Source organism: Trachypithecus francoisi, unplaced genomic scaffold (assembly GCF_009764315.1).
Source record: "Trachypithecus francoisi isolate TF-2019V2 unplaced genomic scaffold, Tfra_2.0 Lachesis_group5, whole genome shotgun sequence".
Classification (NCBI taxonomy): domain Eukaryota; kingdom Metazoa; phylum Chordata; class Mammalia; order Primates; family Cercopithecidae; genus Trachypithecus; species Trachypithecus francoisi.
The window spans coordinates 149,184,656-149,203,963 of NW_022681470.1; the positions used below are offsets into that span (position 1 = coordinate 149,184,656).

The following is a 19,308-nucleotide window of genomic DNA, read 5'->3' on the forward strand; positions in this document are numbered from 1 at the left end:
TCTGCAGGCCCCACGTTCAGTTTTGGGGGCTGGAATAGAATTGCCCTGACATGAAAGAAGTCACCAACTATGGGCACCCAGGCTCCCTCTATGGACACATAATCTGCCTCCTCCATCAGACTGGGGTCTCCCTGAGGGCAGATGCCTCCTCCATCAGACTGGGGTCTCCCTGAGGGCAGATGCCTCCTCCATTAGACTGTGGCCCCTCTGTGGGCAGATGCCTCCTCTGTCAGACTGGAGTCTCCCTAAGGGTAAATGCCTCCTCCATCAGACTGTGGCCCCTCTGTGGTTAGATGCCTCCTCCATCAGCCTAGGGTCTCCCTGAAGACAGGGGCTCTCTCTCCTCCCTCAGTCTCTGCTCTGCCCAGACCTAGCCCCTCTGCCCCCTTCCCCAGCCTCCCCAGGGCCCCACAGCCCCCACTGCCCAGCGATTTCGGTTCCACATCTGCCTGCCTGGGCCCGGCGTGGGCCGCCTTAAAGATGGATTCTTAAAATACTCACCGCACGGTTTTCCCTGAGGCAGTGCAATGGGCACTGAGCAGCCAAGGAGGGGCCGCTGGCCTGGGTGTAATTAACACCCGCTGCTCCCAGCAGGGCTGGGGGAGCCTGGGGGCCGAGGACTGCTTTGGGGGGTGTCTGAGGACACACCCCTGCCATCAGGCACCGAATTCGACGTCAATGGTCCCCACGTGCTGAGAGCTTTACATAAATTAGCTCCTCCTACTGCCCAGGAGCCTGGTCCTTTCCTTACCCTGTGTGTCAGAGGGAAACTGAGGCATGGGGCAGTGAGAGGATCCCCCCACCCAAGGCCACACAGCAGGCAGCAGAGCCAGGACTCGGGTCCAGCATCCACACCTCTGACCAGTAGGATCTGGCTTCCCTAGATGTGAGCCTGGTATACATGCAGAGCCAAATTAATGACCCTCCAGCCTCCTCTGAGACCAGAGCGGTGAGGGATTCAGCAAATGCTTAATAAGCACCCTGGGTACTGCTAGGGACCTGGTGAGACGGGGCTGGAGGAGCTGGGCTGCTGAGGTTGGGCCCGGGGCCCGCTGTTGCTAAAGGTGCCTCTCCATGATCAACTGTCAGTCACCGAACAAGCATCAGCTAAGCACCTACTGCATGCGGATGCTGGGAACCCCCATGGGAACCTGACGGCCCTACAGGCTCACGGCCTAGCCGGATGGAACCTAATGTCGCCAAGAAAATGAAACAGACAGGCGAGGCCCAGGGGGCTTTGTCCACACCAGGCAGGGGCCGAGGCAAGCAGCTCACTCCAGGTTTATTCCATGGCAGTTTGGGGGTGTGGGACGAAGACCCCCCCTCCAACCCCTAAATTGGGCCTTTTTTTCTCCCAGGTGACGGGGACCATCCTCATGGGATCCCGTCGATGTCAGAGCTCTGTGCCCACCAGGTGTGGCTGGGTACACCAAGGTGAAGGGTTTGAGGGCTGCACAGGGGCCCCCAGCACTGGGAGTTTGGCCTCCTCCCTCAGACTGGATGGTTTCCCAGGGTTGGAAAGGGGAAGGTCTCCTCCCTCAGACCCGCAGCTGCTCACGGTGCTGCGATCTGTGCCTCCCTCTTTGACTGGTCCCTCCGCCCTCAGACTAGCAGAAACGAATTAAGCTCGAAAGTGGAGGAGTGGGTCTCCTTCTTTCGTAGACCCAGAGCATTTGGCACAGTCTCAGAAGCAGAAAGAATCGGCAGGGGTACCATTTCATCCCCAAAAGCATTAGACCCCAAAGACAGAAACATTTCTAAAGGAAGATAGACACGGAAACGAAAAACCCTCCAGTCCCCAATGAGCCCGTGGCGGGATTGTTGGCAGATGAGCTGTGGTTCTCGGATCCTGGATCTAGGACCCATTTCCTAGGGTGGGGCTTGGCGATGGTCTTGGCAGTTCCCACAAGGGTCAGGGCAGGGCAGGGGGTGGGCGCCCCATCCCGAGGCTCAGTCATCCTCCTCACTGGCGTAGATGCGGGATTCCCAGCGCTCTGCCATGGCGTTCTTGTGACGGGTCACCCGTATGGCTTCCAGGACCTGCAAAAAGGAGGCATGAATTCCCCAGACCCAGGTCCTAGCCACACCCCCAAGACATCTCCTCCAACTGCCAATTCATTGGAGAGGCCTAGAACAGGGGTAAAGTAGGATCCCCTCCTCTGTTTCAGACCCTCTACTCCTAGTAACATGACCAAAGAATATGCTAACTCATGCTGAGCTCCAGGGCAGGAAAAATGTCTGTATTTGGCTTTTTTTTTTTTTTTTTGAGACGGAGTCTCGCTCTGTCGCCCAGGCTGGAGTGCAGTGGCGTGATCGCGGCTCACCGCAAGCTCCGCCTCCCAGGTTCACGCTATTCTCCTGCCTCAGCCTCCCGAGTAGCTGGGACTACAGGCGCCCGCCACCACGCCTGGTTAATTTTTTGTATTTTTAGTAGAGATGGGATTTCACCGTGTTAGACAGGATGGTCTCAATCTCCTGACCTCGAGATCCGCCTGCCTCGGCCTCCCAAAGTGCTGAGATTACAGGCGTGAGCCACTGCGCCCAGCCAATGTATTTGGCATTTTGGATTCAGCTCAAAGAGGGGTCGGGCATGGTGGCTCATGCCTATAATCCCAGAAATTTGGTGGGCTGAGGTGGGAGGATCCCTTGAATGCAGGAATTCGAGACCAGCCCGGGCAACCTAGTGAGACTCTGCCTGTACAAAAAAATTAAAAATAAACTATCTGGGTGTGGTGGCACATTTCTATGATCCTACTTGGGAGGCTGAGGTGGGAGGATTGCTTGAGCCCAGAAGGTCAAGGCTGCAGTGAGCTGGGATCACATCATAGCACTCCAGCCTGGGTGACAGAGTGAGAGCCTGTCTCAAAATAAATAAATAAATAAATAAAAATGTAATAAAGTAAAGGAAAAGAAAAAGGAGGGTCACACACATGTGCCATAAACCGACTGGGGGGCTCGGCTTGAACAGTCTCAGATGCATCTCTCCCTCAAAGAAAGTGCCTTTGGCCGGGCGCGGTGGCTCACTCCCGTAATCCCAGCACTTTGGGAGGTGGAGGCAGGAGAATCACCTCAGGTCAGGAGTTCAAGACCATCCTGGCCAACATGGTGAAACCCCATCTCTGCTAAAAATACAAAAATTAGCTGGGTGTGGTGGCAGGTGCCTGTAGTCCCAGCTACTTGGGAGGCTGAAGCAGGAGAATTGCTTGAACCTGAAAGGCAGAGGTCGCAGTGAGCTGAGGTCACACCACTGCAGTCCAGCCTCGACAACACAGCAAGACTCTGCCCCTCCACCCCCCCAAAAAAATTGCCTTTGTTTGGAGTCTAACCTCACAAACCTTCCCCACGTGGTGGAGAGGTGGTGTGTCAACCCTCTTCTCCTAATCCATGCCCATGGCAGACATTACAAGCAGATTACAGCAAAATCCACCTCGAGCAGACACTACCAATTGAGAAGACACCCAATAGGATCCCCACACCTGGAGGAAGGGGCTACCATTGACCCTTGACCTCTGTGTGCAGGTCACAGATGTGGGGGAAAGACGAGTCTTCGTGCCAGGAGCATACTCACCTCTGAGTTAACACCGTCCGAGGGGTCGATGCCAGCGTACTGCAGGAAAGGAACACAGTCAGCCCCGGCCTTTCTGCCCTGCCCTGTGCAGAGTCCACCCAGAGCTCCCGAACAGCCCTCTCTGTCACCATTTGCAGAAGGGTGGAAGGCATCCCCTGTCCTCAGTGTTCTCAACACGTGTCCCATGGTCACCCAGACTCACAGCAATCCCCCTCGCTGTTCCCCTCAGTGCAGCCTCTGTCCAACATTCACGATTTATTTATTTATTTTTATTTTTATTTTTTGAGACGGAGTCTCGCTCTGTCACCCAGGCTGGAGTGCTGTGGCCGGATCTCAGCTCACTGCAAGCTCCGCCTCCTGGGTTTACGCCATTCTCCTGCCTCAGCCTCCCGAGTAGCTGGGACTACAGGCGCCCACCACCTCACCTGGCTAATTTTTTATTTTTTAGTAGAGATGGGGTTTCACCGGATTAGCCAGGATGGTCTCGATCTCCTGACCTCGTGATCTGCCCGTCTCGGCCTCCCAAAGTGCTGGGATTACAGGCTTGAGCCACCGCACCCGGCCTCATGATTTTATTTATTTATTTATTTATTTATTTTGGGTCTGAGTCTTGCTCTGTCACCCAGGCTGGAGTGTAGTGGCACAATCTCGGCTCACTGCAGCCTCCACCTCCCAGGTGGAGCCTCCACAGTAGCCTCCCTTTAGCCGGGCGAGGTGGCGCGCGCCTGTAATCCCAGCTACATGGGAGGCCGAGGCAGGAGAGTCGCTTGAACCCGGGAGGCGGAGCTTGCAATGAGCCGAGATCACACCACTGCCCTCCAGCCTGGGTGACAGAGCGAGACTCCATCTCAAAAAAAAAAACCATAATATTCCTCACGGCATTAAATATTCCTCATGTCATGAAAAGCGACGTGAGGAATATTTTCTTTTTTTTTTCGAGACAGAGTCTCATTGTCACCCAGGTTGGAGTGCAGTGGCACCATCTCGGCTCACCACAAGCTCCACCTCTCAGGTTCACGCCATTCTCCTGCCTCAGCCTCCCTAGCAGCTGGGACTACAGGCGCCCACCACCACGCCCGGCTAATTTTTTGTATTTTTAGTAGAGATGGAGTTTCACTGTGTTCGCCAGGATGGTCTTGAACTCCTGACCTTGTGATTCACCCGCCTCAGCCTCCCAAAGTGCTGCATTACAGGCGTGAGCCACCATGCCCGGCCGAGGAATATTTCATATTGACAAAAGGAGCTCTCATCCAAGAAGATAAACATATATGAACAATTTTGGGTCTAACAATAAGGCATCGAAATTCATAAAGCAAAACTCCTAAGGCAAAGCTCTGTGGCCTGTAGGTCCTGGAGTCAAGCCTGGGTTCATGAGCTGCCTAACCCTGGGCATGTGAGACCACCAGGGCACCAACAGTGGGGTTCACTGGAAGCCCTGAGCCAGCGTATGACAGGCACATCCCTCCTTCTCTCCCTCTCCCTCCCTCCGTCCCTTCCTTTCTCGCTTTGTTCCTTCCCTACTTCCATCCCTCCCTCCCTCCCTCCTGCCTTCTCTTCCCCGTTTTTTCTTTTCTTTTCTTTTTTTTCTCTTTTTTTCGAGACAGAGTCTCGCTCTGTCGCCCAGGCTGGAGTGCAGGGGCACAATCTCAGCTCACTGCAAGCTCCGCCTTCCGGGTTTACGCCATTCTCCTGCCTCAGCCTCCCGAGTAGCTGGGACTACAGGCGCCTGCCACCTCGCCCGGCTAATTTTTTGTATTTTTAGTAGAGACGGGGTTTCACCATATTAGCCAGGATGGTCTCGATCTCCTGACCTCGTGATCCGCCCGCCTCGGCCTCCCAAAGTGCTGGGATTACAGGTGTGAGCCACTGTGCCCAGCCTCTCTCTCTCTTTCTTAGAAGTAAATATCAGGCCGGGCGCGGTGGCTCAAGCCTGTAATCCCAGCACTTTGGGAGGCCGAGACGGGCGGATCACGAGGTCAGGAGATGGAGACCATCCTGGCGAACACGGTGAAACCCCGTCTCTACTAAAAAATACAAAAAAAAAAAAAAACTAGCCGGGCGAGGTGGCGGCGCCTGTAGTCCCAGCTACTCGGGAGGCTGAGGCGGGAGAATGGCGTAAACCCAGGAGGCGGAGCTTGCAGTGAGCTGAGATCCGGCCACCGCACTCCAGCCTGGGCGACAGAGCGAGACTCCGTCTCAAAAAAAAAAAAAAAGTAGGCCGGGCGCGGTGGCTCAAGCCTGTAATCCCAGCACTTTGGGAGGCCGAGACGGGTGGATCACGAGGTCAGGAGATCGAGACCATCCTGGCTAACACGGTGAAACCCCGTCTCTACTAAAAATACAAAAAACTAGCCAGGCGAGGTGGCGGGCGCCTGTAGTCCCAGCTACTCGGGAGGCTGAGGCAGGAGAATGGCGTAAACCGGGAGGCGGAGCTTGCAGTGAGCCGAGATCGGCCACTGCACTCCAGCCTGGGCGACAGAGCGAGACTCCGTCTCAAAAAAAAAAAAAAAGTAAATATCTGTGACCAGGTGCAGCGGCTCACGCCTGTAATCCCAGCACCTTGGGAGGCCCAAGTGGGCAGACCACTTGAGGTCAGGAGTTCGAGACCAGCCTGGCTAACATGGTGAAACCACATCTCTACTAAAAATACAAAAAAAAATTAGCCAGGCGTGGTGGTGGGTGCCTGTAGTCCCAGCTACTCGGGAGGCTGAGGCAGAAGAATCACTTCAACCTGGGAGGCAGAGGTTGCAGTGAGCCAAGATCATGCCACTGCACTCCAGCCTGGGCGACAGAGCGCGACTCCATCTCAAAATTAAAAAAAAAAAAAAAAAAAGAAACTAATGCTGGTGATGATGACAAATTGCCACTGTCCTCTTCCTCCAAGCAGAGCTGGTCCTTTGGTCTTTGATCCTGGAGATGACCTCCTGATGGCGCCAGCTTATATGGCCTCTCCAAGCAGAAGCCCAGAGATAGGAGGGCACCCAGTTTATCATCTTTTACCTGACATCTGCAGGAGACTGAGGCACGGCCAGGGGTGGGGGCAGTAAGGGAGACAGTGCTTGAACCCAGGTCAGACTTGAGTCCTGCTCGAACCTCCCGTGGCCCTAATAGGGGCTGTCTGATCTCAGCCTGGCCTCTGCAGAGACAGGTTCCAGACTCACCCATTGTTCCTTCTTTCTCTGCCCGGGAGAAGCACTGTCCACTGAATCTTCCGCCGTCCACGCCAGGCTTGAGTGCAGGTGGATGGGGCTGAAGAAGGGAGACTCAGACACGGAGTAACTGCCTGTGATGCCTGTTGGGGGCAGGGAGGGCAGAACACGAGAACATTTGTCAGACCTCTGCTCGGGAGACAGAGTCTCTAGCCAGCAGCGAAGGAGACAGGTGTATGCACAGACAGAGCAGATGACTAGCTGGGAAACTGACAGATTGACCAAAGTAGCCAGTCAGGAGAAATTGGATGCACAGATGTGCTGACATGCAAGGTGAAAAACATTTAAAGTGACACAAGGAATATTTCATATTGATAAAAAGGTGCAATTGTCCAAGAGGATAAACATATATGAACAGGCCAGGTGTGATGGCTCACGCTTGTAATCCCAGCACTTTGGCAGGCCAAGGCAGGGTGGATCGTCTGAGGTCAGGAGTTTGAGACCAGGCTGGCCAACATGGTGAAACCCCGTCTCTACTAAAAATACAAAAACTAGCCGGGCATGGTGGCACATGCCTGTAATCCCAGCTACTAGGGAGGCTGAGGCAGGAGAATCACTTGAACCCGGGAGGTGGAGGTTGCAGTGAGCTGAGATCGCACCACTCTACTCCAGCCTGGGTGACAGAGTGAGACTCCTTCCCGAAACAAAACAAAGCAAACCACAAAACATATATGAACATTTATGCGCCTAACAACAAGGCATCCAAATCCATAAAGCAAAAGCCCTAAGATAAAGTTGACACTTCTCTCCAAAATCTACATTTTTAATAGACAGACAGACAAACCAGCAGACTGAGGGGATGAACAGTCAGGAGGTGTTGTCTCCCCAACCCCGGCCCTTCCTGACAGCCTCAAACTCCACCTCCCCACCCTCCCCTGCTCCAGCCTTTGCTGCCCTGAGCCAAGCAGCCAGTCCCTGGAGCCCTTTCTCACCAGATGCCTGGGAGGAGCTCCTGGAGTTCTGGTCAGAGTTCTCATCTGGCGTTGGGGAGAAGACCTCTGGGAAGAGAGCATTCCTCCGCTCCTCTGCCACCTCTCGCTCCCGGCGCAGGACACTCTCCCTCTCCCTTTCCAGCAGGTCAGATGACTGGGACTTCTGCAGCCTGAAGGCCGGGGCCCCGGCCACCTCCCAGCCCCGGCCATGGGGAACTTGGGCCTGCTGGGGCTCCTCTGGGGCCCTGAACTGCAGAGGACGCAGGCGGAAGTACTCCCACCTCACGACACCCCTGTTGGCTTGCAGGGATCCCCGAGGAGGCTTCGATGGCTCCTGCTTTGTGCTCAGGGGTTTTCCGGAGGATTCTGAGAGATGCCTCGGGGACATCGTGGCCTTTGGTGAAGTTGTAGCCTCGGCCTCCACTGTGGAGCGGCTGCTGGGCTTGCCAAATGCTCCGAAGGCCGAGAATTCTAGCTGGGGGTTCCTGGGGCTCAGGTACGGCTGGTAGGCATCAGGTGGGATACGGTTTACCTTCCTCACTTCTGGAGCTGGGTCAGCCGCACGGGCATCTGGGGCCGGACCGAGGATGGAGTCCGAGCTGAGGGCTCTCCGGAGTCCAGGCTGGGGATCCTCCGAGACCCAGTCGGGTGTGGACACCCGGCCCACCTGCAGGCCCTCCCGTCGGTGGTCTTCCTCGCGCTGTGTCTCCTGTACCATGTCCCGCTGCACGTAGAGGGACGGGCGCCCTCTCTCCCGCCGTGGGGTTGTGATCAGGCTCACCTTGGTCAGCAGTGGCCTGGCAGGGATTTCCACCAGCTCCTGGTGGTCGGATCCCCGCCGAAGCCCCCTCTGCTTTCGCAGGTCTGCCTCACGCTCCTGAGCCAGTCGGATCTCCCGCTCGATGGGCGTCTCCTTGGGAGTCTCTGGGGACTCCACTGGGGCCAGGGAGCCAGGGTCATCCACATCTTGGACACTGGCCCAGGTGGGCACGGCACGAACCTTGTTCTCTTCCCTGACCACCCCCTTCACCTGGGGCTTGATGGGGACTACATGCCCGTTGGCCAAGTGGGGCTTGTCGAAGGCCTTGGGGGCCTGGCTGACCCCTGGGGATGTGCCTGCAGGGGCCCTCCTGGCCAGGGAACTATGAGGGACCTCCTTGTTCGCCTGCTCCAGACTCAGGAACTGCTGTCTTGCTGCCAGGAAGTCAATCTGCTCCCTGTCAACTGTGTTCTCCTCCAGGGGCGTGGACCGAGGTGGGCCGGGGGTCCTGGGGTCTCCGTGGTCAGGGGCGCCCTGGAGTGTGGCCACGGTGCCACTCTTCCTGACTGCCTGGCCCTGGATGACGGCCCAGCGCTCCCGCTCCAGGTCGCGTGGCCTCCTGGGGACGGTGTACCCAGCATCCAGGTGGTACATCTTCATCTCCTCGTCCTCCTCGTCCTCTGGGTGGAGGGCCCATGCTGAGCGTCCCTGGTGGGCATCCCTGGCACCCAGGCGGTAAACCTTCGAACCCTCATCCTCCCCGTCCTCCGAGTGGAGTCCCCGTGAGGACGGCTGGCCAGGGTAGGCACGCACGCTGTAGGTCACCCCCCGCCTCCCCACGTCCTGCTGGGCCTTGTGGTCAGTGGACCATGTCTGCAGCTCATTCTGGCCCCAGCCGCTGGCCTCAGGGCCTGTGCACACCTGATGGTATGTGTAGCTGGTGTCTCCGTCCAGCACCAGGCCGGTGGCACGGTGTGTCTGCGGGATGCCCAGGATGGGGTATCTGGTCACGCGGTCCATCTCCTCCAGGGTCTTGGCCTCCTACCTTCCCGTGGGCTGGAGACCTCTGGGCTCACTGAGGGAGGAGAAGGAAATGATGGCCATCAAGTCAGAGCACTTGGGGAGAGGAACAGTTTCCAGTCCCCCAAAGGGCAAAGTGTCCATCAAATGGCCTTTGTGATTGGTTTAGGGGTGGGTGACACAGTCCAGCCAGTCGCAGCCGCCCATCCTCTAACCTCTGTGATTGGCTCAGGGATGAGGAAGTAACCCAGCCTGGCCAATCAGGGCACCCCACCCTCTGGCCTCTGTGATTGGTTCAAGGATGGATAAATGACTCCTCCTGACCAATCAGAGCAGCCCACCCTCTGGCCTCTGTGATTGGTTCCAGGGTGGATAAATGACTCCTCCTGACCAATCAGAGCAGCCCACCCTCTGGCCTCTGTGATTGGTTCCAAGATGGGTAAGTCACCTAGTCCAACCAGTGAGAGCGTTTCACCTTCCGGCCTCTGTAATTGGTTCAGAGATGAGCATGTGACCCAGTCTAGCCAATGACATGAGACCCTGGGACTTTACACTTAATGCGGAAGATGGGACCCTGTTCCCGCTGGTCTTGTTAGGCTGATGGGATGAGACAGTGAATTGCTGGGGGCAGAAGTGCCCCACAACGGGTGCAGCTTGCTTCAGAGCAAGCCCAACACCAACAAAGCATCCTGAAGACTTTTAAGCTCCCTGATTCCGACAGTACCTGAATCTCTGAACGCCCCTGTTACTACCCCAACAACTCGCATTACATGTATCTAACATTTGCAGCCCAATAAAATCAGGGTGCCCTGCCCACCTTATCTCCCAGACACACACCCCTGCCATGTGGAGTCCAGTTCAGCCTTGAGTTTTTGTTTTGTTTTGTTTTTTGTTTTTGAGAAGCGGTCTCGCTCTGTCACCCAGGCTGGAGTGCAGTGGTGCCATCCCGGCTCACTGCAACCTCCACCTTCTGGGTTCAAATGATTCTCCTGCCTCAGCCTCCCAAGTAGCTGGGACGAAAGGCGCCCGCCACCACACCTGGCTAATTTTCGTATTTTTAGTAGAGATGGGGTTTCACCATGTTGACCAGGCTGGTCTTGAACTCCTGACCTTGTGATCCGCCTGCCTCGGCCTCCTAAAGTGTTGGGATTACAGGCATGAGCCACCGCACCCAGCCTTTTAAATTTTTATTTATTATTTTATTTAGAGATCGAGTTTTGCTCTTGTTGCCAGGCTGGAGTGCAGTGGCACAATCTTGGCTCACTGCAACCTCCGCTGGGATTACAGGCGTCTGCCACCATGCTTGGCCAATTGTTTTTTTTTTTTTTGGATTTTCAGTAGAGACGGGGTTTGGTCATGCTGGCCAGGCTGGTCTCGAACACCCGACCTCAGGTGATCCACCCGCCTCGGCCTCCCAAAGTGCTGGGATTACAGTTGTAAGCCACCATGCCCGGCCGTTTTTTGAGACTGAGTTTAGCTCTTGTTGCCCAGGCTAGAGTACAGTGGCGTGATCTCGGCTCACTGCAACCTCCACCTCCCGGGTTCAAGCGATTCTCCTGCCTCAGCCTCCCGAGTAGCTGGGATTACAGGCATGCGCCACCACGCCCAGATAATTTTGTATTTTTAGTAGAGATGGGGTTTCTCCATGTTGGTCAGGCTGGTCTCAAACTCCCGACCTCAGGTGATCCACCCACCTTAGCCTCCCAAAATGCTGGGATTACAGGCGTGAGCTACTGTGCTGGACTGATTTTTATTTTTATTTATTTATTTTTGAGGTGACGTCTTGCTCTGTCACCCAGGCTGGAATGCAGTGGCACGATTTCAACTCACTGCAACCTTTGCCTCCTAGGTTCAACCAATTCTCCTACCTCAGCCTCCTGAGGAGCTGGGATTACAGGTGCCTGCCACCACGCCCAGCTAATTTTTGTATTTTGAGTAGAGATGAGGTCTCACCATGTTGACCAGGCTGGTCTTGAACTGCTGACCTCAGGTGATCCACCCTCCTCGGCCTCCCAAAGTGCCGGGATTACAGGCATAAACTATGGTGCCTGGCCTGATTTTTATTTATTTATTATTTATTTATTTATTATTTTTAAAGACAGGGTCTCCCTCTGTTGCACAGGCTGGAGTGCAGTGGCACAATGTCGGCTCACTGCAACCTCTGCTTCCCAGGTTCAAGCAATTCTCGAGCCTCAGCCTCCTGAGTAGCTGGGATTACAGGCACCCACCTCCATGCCTGGCTAATTTTTTGTATTTTTAGTAGAGACAGGGTTTCACCATGTTGGCCAGGCTGGTCTTGAACTCCTGACCTCAGGTGATCCTCCTGCCTCAGCCTTCCAAAGTGCTGGGATGACAGGCGTGAGCCACCGCGGCTGGCCTCAGCCTCGATCTTTGAAGCCTCCCTGGGCTGTGCCATGTTTATCTGCGTCTCCTGTGCACAGACCCTTTCCATCCTGAGCTCACTCTGAGACTCCTGGTGCGGGATTTTTCGTCTGACAATTATAGATGGTCCCTTGCTGAGGGATGTCAAATGGAGAAACCCAGGCCCAGAGAGGGGGAAGGACTGACAGCAACTCCAGTTTCCCGGCTCCCACATCCTGGTTCTCCACCCTGCCCTGCCCAGCTGGACACCTTGTCCCATCTGAGACAACAACTCCGCCTGAGTCTTGTCGCCATAAAGCCAGGATGGGCAAAGGAACGCCGTGGACCTTGTCCTGCTGGGCCCAGGTGGGGCCGTGGAGCCTGCGGGTGACACCCTGACCCAGTGCCCTCGGGCTCTCGGCCCTTTCCCAAGCGTCCAGGTTGCTGCGGGGCTCAGTTCCAGGAGCCTTCCGGAAGGTCACACACTGCTCGCACGTTTCTGTGGCTCCTGGCATCTACAGGGCACAGTTCTCACACTCTGCTCCTGGCCTTAGCACAAAACCCCAAATTCTATGGGCACCTCCACCCCAAACCAGACCCTCCTCTTGTACCCCAAACCAGGCCCTCTTCCTCCACCCCAAACCTCGCCCTCCTCCTCCACCTGCAGCTCTCTCTGCCTCGAGGCCGCCTGTTTCTGCTTCTCCACAGCTTCCTCGGCTGAAGCCCACGGACACCTCCTCCAGGAAGTAACCCAGATTGCCCCTCCCTCACAGCCATCATCTGAGCACCTCCTTCATGTCGCACCTTGTACCGAGCACCCATCTTAGGCATCGTCTTTTTTTGAGACGGAGTCTCACTCACTCTGCTGACCAGGCTGGAGTGCAGTGATGTGATCTCGGCTCACTGCAATCTCTTCCTCCCAGGTTCAAGCAATTCTCCTGCTGCAGCCTCCTGAGTAGCTGGGACTACAGGCGCCCGCCACCGCACCCGGCTAATTTTTGTATTTTTAGTCGATACGGGTTTCACCATATTGGCCAGGTTGGTCTCGAACTCCTGACCTCAGGTGATTTGCCTGCCTCGGCCTCCCAAAGTGCAGGGATTACAGGCGTGAGCCACCACGTCCAGCAGGCATCGTCTTTTATAGTTGAGGAAAGGAAGGCTCACTTGAGGACACAGGGACCTCAAAAGCTTGAGCTTCTCCTGACTTAAAAAAGCACTGTTGGCCAGGCACAGCAGCTCACGCCTGTAAACCTAGCACTTTGGGAGGCCGAGGTGGGTGGACCACCTGAGGTCAGGAGTTTGAGACCTGCCTGACCAACTTGGTGAATTTTAGTCTCTACTAAAAATACAAAAAATTATCTGGGCATGGTGGCGGGCACTGGTAATCCCAGCTACTTGGCAGGCTGAGGTGGGAGAATCACTTGAACTTGGGAGGCGGAGGTTGCAGTGAGCCGAGATTGTGCCACTGCACGCTAGCCTGGGCAACAGAGCAAGACCCTGTCTCAAAAGTAAAACAAACAAACCCCCCAAAAGCAGGACTGTTGCTCCCAGGCCCACCAAGGCTATTATTTTGATCGGTTGCCTTTATACCAACCAGCAGCATTTTTTTTTTTTTTTTTTTTTTTTTTTTTTTGAGACGGAGTCTCGCTCTGTCGCCCAGGCTGGAGCGCAGTGGCCGGATCTCAGCTCACTGCAAGCTCCGCCTCCCGGGTTTACGCCATTCTCCTGCTCAGCCTCCGAGTAGCTGGGACTACAGGCGCCGCCACCTCGCCGGCTAGTTTTTTGTATTTTTAGTAGAGACGGGGTTTCACCGTGTTAGCCAGGATGGTCTCGATCTCCTGACCTCGTGATCCGCCCGTCTCGGCCTCCAAAGTGCTGGGATTACAGGCTTGAGCCACCGCGCCCGGCTAGCAGCATTTTTTTTTAAGAGACGGGGCGGCCGGGCGCAGTGGCTCACGCCTGTAATCCCAGCACTTTGGGAGGCTGAGGTGGGTGGATCATGAGGTCAGGAGATCGAGACCATCCTGGCCAACATGGTGAAACCCCATCTCCACTAAGAATACAAAAATCAGCCGGGCGTGGTGGCGGGCGCCTGTAGTCCCAGCTACTTGGGAGGCTGAGGCAGGAGAATGGTGTGAAACCGGGAGGTGGAGCTTGCAGTGAGCTGAGATGCACCACTGCCCTCCAGCCTGGGCGACAGAGTGAGACTCCGTCTCAAAAAAAAAGAGACAGGGGCTTGCTATGTCGCCCAGGCTGGGGTGCAGTGGCATAATCTTGGCTCACTACAGCCTTGACCCCCTGGGCTCAAGCAGTCCTCCTGCGTCAACCTCCCTAATAGCTGGGACCACAGGCATACGACACCATGCGTGGCTCGTGTTTTAATTTTTTGTAAAGATGGGAGTCTCACTATGTTGTCCAGGCTGGTCTGGAACTCCTGGGCTCAAGTGGTCCTCCCGCCTCGGCCTCCCAAAGTTTGCTGGGATTACAGGTGTGAGCTACCGTGCCCAGCCCCTCAATGTAGTTCTAAAAAGAAAAACTCAGCCCCTCTCTGAACTGGAAAGTGGCATCAAACAGCATAAAGTGGAGAGATTGTGGGGAGCTGTGTTTTAACCAACACGTAATGTGTCATGCAATCTTCCACGCGTATCAAATGTCAGAAACGAAAATAGGGGAAACATTGAAAACCAGGCAGCATTGGTGAATAAATTCCACACAAACAGAACTGGGCTTTCCTCCCAAAGCGTGACGCACAGACGGCTCCCCTGACCTGAGGCCTCCCCCCCATGGACACCGCCTGCCCAGCTCACTGAAGGCCTTGCCTTCTCCCACCCGAAGCCGTCAGCCCAGGCCTCGCCCTCTCCTGCTGTGGTCACAGGTCAGGATACTTCCTGCAGCCCAGAGTCTGGAATACAGTAGGCGCCTAATACTGACTAAGCAAACACCACTCACCCCAGCTGCTCAGACATGGGGGTCAGGCTCATTGTGGAATGCAGACCGGCTCCATCATGCCTTCTGGCCCTGAAGGGCTGGGCAGGTCCATGCCCTGCACCCTGGGGCTCCCCGGGGAGGGCGGGTGCAGGAATGTTTGCCGAGTGAGTGGACAGAGGTTTACACAGCGGGATTTACAACCCACATCAGACACCAACTCTGGGAGAAAGGGAGCCGTCCGCCCAGCCTCGAGCAGGTGCTGGGTCTTCTGGTGGGGTGGGGTAGGGATGAAGACATGGCATCCTCCGCTCATTCCTCCCCAGTGATTCACTGAAGCCAGCGGGTGGGGCCTGGGTTCCGGCTCTTGGGTTCAAGGCCACTGGGTCCACTCCCCTGCTGCCTGTGCCTCCGTGCCACCCCCCCTCCTTTTTTCTGAGACAGAGTCTTGCTGTGTCACCCAGGCTGGAGTGCAGTGGCGCGATCTCCGTTCACTACAACCTCCGCCTCCCGGGTTCACGCCATTCTCCTGCCTCAGCCTCTCGAGTAGCTGGGACTACAGGTGCCCGCCAGCACGCCCCGCTAATTTTTGTATTTTTAGTAGAGACGGGGTTTTATCGTGTCGGCCAAAAAAACCCGGATCCACGGTGGCTCTCATGGCTGGCATTCCCCGCTGGAAAGCCCTTGGGGAGCGGCGCTGCCCCTCCGGGGGAAAAACCCCAGGACGGAAGATGGCCCCTGCAAGGCCCCGCGGTGGTCAAGGACCTCGGCGTCCTGTGACTCCTCCTGCAACACCTTGGAACTGTTTTTGACTCCGGTTTTCAAGAGAGGGAGCTGAGACCCAGAGAGGAGAACCTGCTCATCTGAGGTCACACAGTGATGACACAGCAAGTGTCTGAAGCCAGTTTTCAGACTTTGCTCCAAATCACCTCCTCCTACAGGAAGCCCCCTGAGTTGCTCCTCCCAGCCCCACCCTGTACCCTGTTGATACCAGAATGAAACTGGGTTTATGGACCCTGGTGCCGCACCTCCTTCCTCATCAGCCAGTTGGCCTCCACTCGAGGGGCAAAGGTTCCCTTGCGGGGCCAGGACTCAGGCAAGGAGGCCATGCAGCAGGGAGGGGCCGGCTCCGCTTTCCCATCCCTCAGGGTTGTAGTCATCCCTGACTCATCTCGGCTCCTTGGGCTCCTGGGCGGAGCTCCACGACAGACGCTGGCCTGAGTCCCTGCTGGCCGCCCGGGATTCCAGGCTAGAACCTCGCCCCCACTCAAGGACCCAGGCCAAGTCCCCAGCCTCAGCCTGAGGCTGCTTCCACCTGTACTCAGCCACCACTCCTCCGTGTCCCCAAACCAGCCCCCAGTCCCACGGGGGGTGTTTACTGCCCAGAGCCTTCCAGTCAGGGGCCTGTAGGACAGATAAGCATCTCTCCAGAAGCCTCTGGAATTCCATAGAGGGGCCCCTTTGACCTCTGACCGTGAGGGTGCCAACTTGGCCCCTCCCTCGGAGGGTTCTGGGGTTCGGGGTTCAAAAGCCCCAGCAGAGTTCAGGGACAAGGGCCTCTGCTCTCCCAGTGGGTGCCCTTGAGGACCCAGAGCACCTGGCGGGGGGGAGCAGAGGGAAGGCGCCCCAGGGGGGCTCCAGGGGCGATGGCCTCTCTGGACCCCAAGTGCCCCCAGGCAAGCAGATCCCGCCCACAGACACACGACGCCCCCACACCAAATGTGGGTCCAACCACCTCACACAGGACCCCCGCCCGGCCTGGCTCGGGGCACCCCCAGGCTCACCCGCCGGCTCCTGGCTCCACAGCCTGCAGCCTCAGTTCTGGCGCCTGGATGGGCACAGAGGCCTCCCAGCTCCGCCCTGCCCGCCGGGTTGCCAGGGGACAGAGGCACCACCCAGGGAAGGCAGGTGTGCCCCCTCCCCCTCAGCCCCACCTGAGCTCAGGAAACAAAGTCCAGAGTAGGAGGAGGGAGAAAGACGATACTAGTCTGGGCGAGGGTGGGCACCGTGCCCGCTGCCGGCTGCCCTTCCACCCCCAGGGCCTCCACGCGGCCCTGAGGAGCCAGAACTCAGCCGAGACCTCCCTTAGCTGCCTGGCCCTCCCGCTGCTTCTCAGCACCGCTCAGAGACGGTCAGCAGATGCCCAGGGTCACACAGCAGCTCAGCGGCAACAACAGCCTGTGTCTCCTGGGGGGTCAGAGGGGCTGAGTCCCAATCCCATCCGTGCCTTCCGGCCCAGCCCACCCCTTGGGGCAACTCCCCTAGACGGCCTCCTTCTTGCATAACCCAGGCTTGGCAGACTCTGGAGGCAGACTCTCCGTGTGGTCTGGGTTCTGATCCCACCTGACCTCTCTTAACCCTGTTTTCTCCTCTGGGACATGGGGGAACATCACGTCCAGGCTCCCCCACGGCTGCTGGGGGGAATTCCCCAGGCCCCATCCACATAAAAAACTGTATGAGGGGCCGGACGCTGTGGCTCACGCCTGTAATCCCAGCACTGTGGGAGGCCGAGGCGGGCGGATCACCTGAGGTCAGGAGTTCAAGGCCAGCCTGGCCAACATGGTGAAACCCCGTCTCTACTAAAAATACAAAAATTAGCGGGGCGTGGTGGCGGATGCCTATAGTCTCAGCTACTCAGGAGGCCGAGGCAGGAGAATCGCTTGAACCCAGGAAGTGGAGGTTGCAGTGAGCCGAGATCACGCCACTGCACTCCAGCCTGGGCAATAGAGTGAAACTCCAACTCAAAAAAAAAAAAAAAAAAGAACCGCACGAGGCCATCAAAAGATGCAGGCCCTCCTGAAAGATGGGGACGCGGAGCTCTCAAGGTGCCCGTGGTCCTCCTGGATTCTTGATCAAGGCGCAGTGGCCTTGCTGGGACTGTGGGGAGCCCAGCATCTGGGGGGAAGTCAGGCCACTGGGCCTAGCGCCGTCTATGAGGGCGGCAAACACAGCCGAGGGGATGGGGGACTCAGTTCCCCAGCCTGGGGCTCTGTCCTGACCTACCCGCTGGCTGCTTGTGGAGCCGCTCTGAACCTCAGTCTCTTCTTCCAGTAAAAAGGCCCCAGCTCTGAATCCAGCAGGGCTGCTGGATGGGGGCGCCTTTTCTGTTTTGTTTTGTTTTGTTTTGAGATGGACTGTCGCTCGTGTCGCCCAGGCTGGAGTGCAGTGGCCCGATCTCGGCTCACTGCAACCTCCCCTGTTCAAGCGATTCTCCTGTCTCAGCCTCAGGAGATTACAGGCACCCGCCCCCACGTGCAGCTAATTTTGTATTTTTAGTAGAGATGGGGTTTTGCCATGTTGACCAGGCTAGTCTCGAACTCCTGGCCTCAGGTGATCCGCCGCCTTTGTCTCCCAAAGTGCTGGGATTCCAGGTGTGAGCCACCGCGCCCGGCCAGGATGGGGGTGTTTAAGGACAGATCTGGATAAAGAACCCACCCCAAAGGACAGCGTGGCACCTAACACTGCTGGGTGTGTGAAAGCCCAGGGTGTGCGGCCTCCCACCGCCGCCCCCCACCACCGCCTCCCACAACCCCTTCATGTCCTTTCCTCCCTGGCTTGTAGATAGGGAAACTGAGGCACAGAACGCGTAAAATCGCGCCCCAGGAATGGCCCGGGGTTAGGCTGCAATTGGAACCTGAGTTCCCTCATTGATGCCCTCCACCACAGTCACCACCTCATTGGGGAAAACTGAGGCCTCAACAGGGTGGAGGCTGGCAGAGGCTGCATCCCCCATGAGCTGGGGGCACTGTGGAGACGTCCCACACCCAGGCTGAGGCTGGCCTCCCCCTCAGGGGTCCGAAGGCCTATTTTATTTTATTTGAGACCAAGTCTCGCTCTGTTGCCCAGGCTGGAGCACAGTGGCGCGATCTCAGCTCACTGCAGCCTCTGCCTCCTGGGTTCAAGCGATTCTCCTGCCTTAGCCTCCCGGGTAGCTGGGACTACAGATGCCCGCCACCACGCCCAGCTAATTTTTGTATTCTTAGTAGAGATGGGGTTTCAATATGTGGCCAGGATGGTCTCGATCTCTTGACCTTGTGATCCGCCCACCACGGCCTCCCAAAGTACTGGGATTGCAGGTGTGAGCCAACGCGCCCGGCCATGAAGGATCTTTTACAGATGGAGAAATTAAGGCCCAGAGGAGGAGGCAGGGACTTCTCCAAGACCTCAGCGTAAGACAGAGTGGGGCTGGGGTGGGGGGCACCTTCCCCTGAGCACGACGCTGGTCTCTACAGACACCTCCTCCCCAGGCCTCCTGTGTATTTCCCAGGGGCCGGCTTCTCTGCAGAAGTTGGAGGTGTCCAGGGGACCCTCTGTCATCACCCAGGGGCTGTGAGCCCAGTAAAGGGAGGAACCAAAGGACAGGACGGGGCGGCCGCAGAACCCAAGGGCTCCCCGGGAAGCCAGGCCTGCCCCCCAACAGCAGCCCGTTACCGCCAGGCCTCACCTGCACAGTGGGGATTCCAACTCCTCCAACTACCCCTCGGCGCCCAGGGGCAGCCCAGCAGGTGAGCAGGTGCAGGCAGGTCAAGCCAG

At 56.9% G+C, this 19,308-nt stretch overlaps 1 protein-coding gene across 2 annotated transcripts; it reads right to left on the reverse strand.

The window, feature by feature from the left end:
• Nucleotides 1-1,258: 1,258 nt before the first annotated feature.
• MISP (mitotic spindle positioning) lies at nt 1,259-19,298 on the reverse strand. Of its 2 annotated transcripts, none has more exons than XM_033195437.1 (5): nt 19,220-19,298; nt 7,710-9,544; nt 6,730-6,860; nt 3,569-3,607; nt 1,259-2,040 (listed from the first exon to the last, which is right to left on the reverse strand). In XM_033195437.1, exons 2-5 carry the CDS (start codon nt 9,487-9,489, stop codon nt 1,951-1,953), a joined length of 2,040 nt encoding a protein of 679 aa, XP_033051328.1. In that variant the 5' UTR covers nt 9,490-9,544; nt 19,220-19,298; the 3' UTR covers nt 1,259-1,950. The 2 variants fall into 2 exon arrangements, with proteins under 2 accessions (XP_033051328.1, XP_033051327.1); XM_033195436.1 differs by lacking the exon at nt 19,220-19,298 and adding an exon at nt 16,560-16,663.
• Between the last annotated feature and the right edge of the window lie 10 nt (nt 19,299-19,308).